At 31.4% G+C, this 7,097-nt stretch overlaps 1 protein-coding gene across 2 annotated transcripts; it reads left to right on the top strand.

The window, feature by feature from the left end:
• The first annotated feature begins 1,918 nt into the window (after nucleotides 1-1,918).
• On the top strand, nucleotides 1,919-5,230 carry LOC107916576 (tetraspanin-20). Of its 2 annotated transcripts, XR_001689512.2 has the most exons (7): nucleotides 1,919-2,368; nucleotides 3,258-3,357; nucleotides 3,751-3,831; nucleotides 3,940-4,044; nucleotides 4,503-4,715; nucleotides 4,908-5,016; nucleotides 5,093-5,230. XR_001689512.2 is itself a non-coding variant. In XM_016845855.2 (6 exons), exons 1-6 carry the CDS (start codon nucleotides 2,046-2,048, stop codon nucleotides 4,947-4,949), a joined length of 864 nt encoding a protein of 287 aa, XP_016701344.2. In that variant the 5' UTR covers nucleotides 1,919-2,045; the 3' UTR covers nucleotides 4,950-5,230. The 2 variants fall into 2 exon arrangements, 1 of the variants encoding a protein (XP_016701344.2); XM_016845855.2 differs by having other exon boundaries at nucleotides 4,908-5,230.
• Nucleotides 5,231-7,097: the final 1,867 nt, after the last annotated feature.

Below are 7,097 nucleotides of genomic sequence, written 5' to 3'. Positions count from 1 at the left end.
TAAGATTTTAAGAAGTCAAAGAAAGCTCGACTCCAAAATAAAGAAGTTGCGCGGAGAAAGAAAAAAAGACTTTCATTGTACCTACTAACACAAAAAAAAAGGAGGTGTTAGAATGCGTTAATAAACGATAAAAAGGGTGAACAAATCCAGTAAAAAAATTGGACTCTCATACTCGTATCATATACGCATGTATATTAAAAATTAAAAAAGAAAATATTTTATTTTTAAATGATATATTAAATGATTAGGTTAATACATTTATATACGGATAGAAATCATATTTATTTTTTTATCCAATTCGTAATAGGAAAATTTTAAATATTTTATTTTGTTTTTAAATAATATCTTTAAAATGATTTATTTGCATATTTACTTGCATTAACTTAACAACTCCCTTTGGCTCTAAATAATTAACACAAATTTAATTTTAATATTTAACGAAATATGATTTATTAATATTATTATAATTTAAATATAAAATTTAAATATATTTTACTATTTAATAATATTTAATTTAAAATTAAATTTCATTGTTAATTAATTAAATTTTTTATTAAAAACTTAAAATCCCCCAACAATAGTACAATTCAAAATTCAATGGATATTAGATAATACAATTTAGCACGTTTTTATTACATTATTTAGGGTTGATTTCGATTTGTAGTTAGATTTGTTCCAATAAAATGAAAAGGCAAATTATAAGAATAGTCATCTAAATATGCTTTTAGTTTTAGTTTGGTCATCTAGTTATTATTTATTTTCGATTTAGTCACTCAAAATTTCAAAATTATATATTTTTGTCACTCTTTCGTTAGTTACGTCATCTTAGTGACGAAAAGTTGACGTGGACATTTATTTATTGGTCTAATAACAAATTTAACCCCCTAATGTTTACATATTTTATAAACTTAATCTTAAATCTAAAAAAATCAATAAATTTAGCCATCAGTGTTTACAAAAATTTTCATTTTAATTCTAAGTGTATTTTAATTATATACCTAAATGTATCTCCAACGAGTTCAATTGGACGTTCCGTACCGATTTCTTCTCAACGACCAAGTTCAGCCGCCACATGTGGTGGACCGGCGGCGAAAAGTACATTGATGTCTTCTAGGTGGACGATAAGTTCCTGCTAAACGACTGCGGCGGGAATAACTGCCGGTGGAGATCGCAAGACAACGACGTATATTTGTTCAGCTATCAGCATAAAGAATATCGTATGCAATATAAATGGGATCCTTGGAATAAGACTGAACCTAATATATATTAAGAGAAGAAGATGATGAGTTAAAACTATTAATAATGTCATCTTTGAATATTATTTGTGGAATAAGAATGGTCAGACACAAAAGGTTAAAACATCCCATATTTTCCATTTTCCATTCAATTACTATTTATTTAAATAAAATTTTGCATTTTGATATTCATTTATTTTGTGAAGAAAAAGTTGAATAATTAATTAAGGTTGAAGTTTCAAATATTGAAGACTCGAGTTTGAGTTTTATCATTTGTAATTGCGTTGTGTGGGTCTTTTTCTCGTTAAGTGTGTGTGTTTTGGTACTTTTCAGATTAGTTAACTTTTGTTCTCTTCTTTGTTTATTGTACACTGTATTGGTTGGGTCCGACATATATTTATATCTATTTTCATGGTTGTTTGAATTGAACCCAATCAATTAGTTGGATCGAGGATCAATCGAGATACCGGTAATGGCTACCTGATTAAAAGGTATAATATCATTTTTGTTCATTTAAAATTTTATTATCCAATTTAATTTATTTAACTTTTTTTCTAAAAAAAATTAATATTTCAATTTCAATCATTTTAATATAAAAAAAATAATGAGCTCAACCTCATGGGCCGTAAGTTAACGAAGCCCAAAAGATCATAACTGTCGTTAACAGTAGACAGTTCCGTCTCTTCCCAGATTCAAAGTCTAATTCACTGAGAACAAAAAGAAGGGCTAATAAACGCAGCTTTGATCTCATTCCCTCCCCTCCACAAAAAGAAAAAGAAATTCATCAAAATCGATTGAAAATCTGAGGGAATGAGAACCAATTGCTGCCATGTTTCGTTTGCTTTTGTTCTCAAGTTATTGAATTCTCTCCAAGGTTTCGTTGGAGTATCCATTATTCTCTATTCAATATGGATGTTGGATCAGTGGAGCCATCACGTCCCAATATCTCCTCCTCCTCCTCCTTCAGCGCCGTCTCCGGTTTCTTCTGTTTCCAATTCGATCCTCTTCAATTCGGGACCGGAGATGGGAGAACAAGCAGCTAGGGTTTTCGACGATTTTGCTGTCGGTTTGGTTTCCGGGTTGGACAATGATGTCGGGTTTAATTTGAGCTCAGTTGAACTACCTGCTCCCTGGTACTTGCTCTATTTAGTTCTTTTCTTTTTAATTAATTGATTGTTTTATAAGGAATTTTGAAGTGGAGACTGCATTAAATGCTGTCTATCTTTTGAAAAAAAAAGGGGGACGAACTTTAATTGTTTGGGAAGGGGGTTTGATAGGACAGGTTAATAATCTCATTTTGGGATTTATATACGTTGAACCTTTGATCATGTAATTTAATGATCTGTACTTAGGTAATAATTTATTGTACATTGGAGAAAAACTTGGATAAAGAGTTGCTTACGTGAGATCCTTATGTTCTTCAACAAAACATGCCATGCAACAAAATTGCTAGCTCAATTCTAATTTTGTTTTTTTTGTTTTGTTACTTTTGCCTCTTAATATGTAGTCAGTAATTTTAAATCACCATATTTATTGACTAAGTTGATCCAGCTCTTCATTTTTATTCAAGTACCCATGTTTGGTATCTGTTTTGGACACATTTCATGACATGAGTATGGGATATATCTCTTCAAAGACCTTCCAAATACATGGAAACTCATATAAAAAATTGAACATTCCTGTATCAATTATATTCCCATATTCGACAATCACACCCAAGTCCAAGTAACATAGGATTTGAGAAAACAAACTTACAAGTCTTACCTTTAGGACCGAATATGCTTAATGCAAAAGGCGGACACTTTTTTCTTTAACAAGTTTAAAGTTTGTCCTGACTATTTCTGTAGATGTTATTTTTGAACTTGGTTGTCACTGTTTGCTAACTGGGTTGTGTCTCTTTCAATTTGTTATTTCACTGGATTGGCGATACAATGCTTGCTTTTTGTGGTGGTTTTGATTGGACGTTTTGGATTGCAAGTGCTTACATGTGTGTCAACTTGATGATTTTCTCCTTTGTTTCAGGTTCATATACTCTTTTATGGGAATAGGAATTACGATATGTTGTATTGCTCTCATTGGTTGCATAGCTGCTGAATCTATTAATGGATGCTGCCTTTGTTTTGTATCCTACCAGATGAGTCTTTATATTTCTTTTCAAAAGAAGTTGGCTTAATGATAAGTTAAACTGCAGTGATTCTGAACATCTCTACAATAGAGATTAGTATGAATTTTTAATGAAAGTCGTGAATTTCAGGCAATGGTTTTATATGTGTTGAAGCTTTAAGTTCTTTAACTTTTCTTATGCTTTGTATTCTGAGAAGTGGCAGTAGCAGGAGAAGATGAAGTGCTAATATAGGACCAAAACTTTAAGCAAAAAATTCAATATTTAGTCGTCTTCTTTTCACTGTTAAGTGTCTCTAAAACTAAGTACTTGACGGTTTTAAGCTCTTGCTGGCAATTATCCAGTGGACTGCATTCTATTATTTGTTTTTCCTTAACTTGATCAAACTGCCAGTATACACTTCTCAAAATTATTCTCGTTCTAATAGAAGCTGCTTTGGTAGCATTTATTGCAATTGACCGTAGCTGGGAGAAGGTATATACTTTTTCTTGGTGCATTGTGTTTATCAGGAGATGCCATGGTTTTGATCATGTGCAGATTATCATCTACAAGACTGCAACTAAATACTGCATTTTATGACAGGATCTTCCGTTGGACCCAACTGGAGAAATTGATAGCTTCCGATCCTTTGTCGAAGACAACATTGATATATGTAAATGGGTTGGCATCAGTGTGGTCATTATTCAAGTAAATTTTTTAGCCCGTGTCTTCATGCAGTTTATAACATCCTAAATTAATTGATTGCAATTATTATGCACATTTAAAGAAAATGCAGTAACTAAACGAACACTTTATGGTCATAATTGTTGCACTTCATCAGTTAAGTTCTACTAAAGTTCATTTTATGGTCGTAAGGTTTTATGAATTTTGTCATAATGGCACTTTACAGTGATCTTACCATGTTTTGCAGTTTCTCCATTGTGAAAGAAGTATTTAGTTTAGGTTTCCCCTTTGTTTTTTTAATGCCAGCACTGAACTGTTTATTTTCTAGTTAGTATATATTATATATGTATATGGTAACTAAATTCAAGGGCTAGATGAAAAGAATCTTGTTTTCCACTAGCAAATAAAAGATGTATGTATATAGCGTCCGGTAAATCTGCTGGCTTCTTTACTGTGATTGATTTGTTCCTTCAATGTTTCAGGCATTAGCAATGCTAGTGGCAATAATTTTGCGGGCAATGGTTTCTGCTAGAAGAAGAGACATCGATGATGAAGATGAAGATGATTATGAAAGCATTAGAGGTAGAACTTGGGAGCCATTGCTAAACCCTCAGTCTAGCCACTCATCTACCTCAGCCAAGGGTGATGGAAGGGGATCTCGCTCTGACGTCTGGGGCTCACAAATAAGAGAAAAGGTATCCTGAACTTCATTGCTTATAGCTTGTCTTCAGTGGAAAAAATGATGAGCATCTCCGTTGTTCCACCCCGTTTTGCGCCATGAAATCAATTTCAAAATATTCTTTTCATTTATGCTGAGTTAGTTTCCCCCTAGCATCTTTCTATGCATAGTTGTTTCCTAAATCATGCCACTGAATTTTGCATTGCAGTTCGGGTTGCAAAGCGGTGATAAATATAATTCACTGAAGTAGAACGCATCTGCAAGTAAGAAGACGAAGTAGAACGATGGCAGTATCGTTCGTATTTCAAATTGATCAAGTACATATCATTGCACTCTACTCCTTTAAATTCTTTCCTTTTGTGGACAAAGTTTGATGTTGTGATTTGTATATAGGTCATCGGACTCGATTTCGCTGTATTACTTTGTAATGGTGTTCATGATTGAATCTGGTGTGTAACTGATGAAGCTTGCTTGTTGAGTCTAATATTGCAGTTCTCATTTGTCATTTAAAATGATTTTGATTTGAGTGAATATTGAAATGTCTTTCCACAATAATAGAATATAGAATAAAAGAGTTGGGAAGCTCAACAAAAAGGAATGTAAAACTTTAGGAACTTGAATCGTTTGAGTTGCGAGAGGAACCTACTTATAGTATTTAGGGGCTCTACACATTTAGTACTCCTACATGAATCTACATTATACCATGAATGTTCAATTCATAGTGAAAAAAGTGAATCTAAATTTTTTTGTTTAAGTCCGACTCAAGTCGAGTCAGGTTGGGCAGAACTACTTAATTTAAAAGTGCGTTACAATCATTCGAAAAGTTATAATCATAAATGCGCACTAAAATTATTATTTTTTGAAAGTTAAATTTATTAATTCATTCAAGGAATCAAATCATACAATTTAGAGAAAAAAAATAGCAAACACTTGTTGTAAATCGACACAATAAAAGCTTTAACCTCAACATCAATAGAATATTATAACATGTTGACAATTGGCTTTTTACAACTCAAGCACGACATAACTGGAGTGATTGTAAACACTTAATACGATAAGAAAATCAGCCTCGGATGGTTCAAAGCGACAAGTAAAATTCGATAAAATAATTGAGCATTCACCAAATTAGAGAGGACAACAATAAAATCAAGCATCGTCATTTGTCCATCATAACTTGTGAAAACAACAAAGATGTCACAAAATATATCTGCAAACTGTAAAGAGAGAAGACATGTGTAGTGATTGAGAAGAAGAAAGAAGAAAGGGTTGATGAGAGAGAAAAAATGCGGGTGATAGAGGTTGACACTACTACTGAGCAAAACAAAAGATAAGAAACAAATAACTTAACACATAAAAACTATTTGTTATGAAAATACAAAATATATCTAGAGAACTCATTAAAATAAATCTAAATCAAACTTACACACAATGAGATTAAAATTAATAACTTTGCAACCAATTGTTAGAATTAATAGGATTTTAAATCGCTTTTTCTTTATCGTTAAACAAAAACTTCAAATATTTAATTAAATAAGTTTTTAAATAAGTCATGAATTTAGTTTTAAATTTATTTTTTCCCCTTTTTAGACTGTGAACTTTTTTGTTTATTGTTGAGTTACAAAAGTGTTTTTCAAGTCAAAAGTAACAATAAACAACTAGTTTTTCAAATTGCCTTTTCAAGCGAAAACAAAAAAATAAAATTTTTAGCTTTTAATTATTTTAAAAGTCGATTTAAATGAAAAATTATAATTTTATCCCTCATTTATGATAACTATAAAAAATAAATATGATCTATGCATTCAAATTAAAATTTACAACTAATTTATATTAATTATTTAAAAGTATTTAAATTTTATATTTCATATATTATAATAAATTATTTTACTATGTTTATACGGGCAAAACACTAAAAAAAGCCCTTTTTAAATTTTACGAAATAGGCCGGTTTTTTAATTATTTACCGGAATGGGCCATTTTCCCCGAAATCGCGCCCTCAAGGACGCGATTTCCTTCCACGTCAGCAGGTCGCGCTGACGTGGACTCGCTGACTCGCGCGCGTGAACAGTGCCCAACGGTCAAATTTTTTACCGTTGCCCCCCCAACGGTCAGATTTTTTTACTATAAAATCCCCCCACCCTTTTTTTTCACAAACAAATCCCATCTCAATTTCATTCAAAAATTCTCTCAAATTCCTTCAAAAATTCTCTCAATTTCCTTCCAAAATTCTCTTAAACTCTCAAATTCCTTCCAAAATCCTCACAATTTCCTTCAAAAAATCTCTCAACTCCATATTAAATTTCTTTTTCCATTCAATTTCATTTTTTAAAGAAAATTTTAAATATTTTTATTTTTTTAAAATAATTTTAAAATTTTTAATATTTTCAACAATGGCCGAATC

This window comes from Gossypium hirsutum, chromosome D08 (genome assembly GCF_007990345.1).
Source record: "Gossypium hirsutum isolate 1008001.06 chromosome D08, Gossypium_hirsutum_v2.1, whole genome shotgun sequence".
NCBI lineage: Eukaryota > Viridiplantae > Streptophyta > Magnoliopsida > Malvales > Malvaceae > Gossypium > Gossypium hirsutum.
Note: the sequence above shows the minus strand (reverse complement) of the source record. Positions and strands in the feature narration are given on the sequence as shown.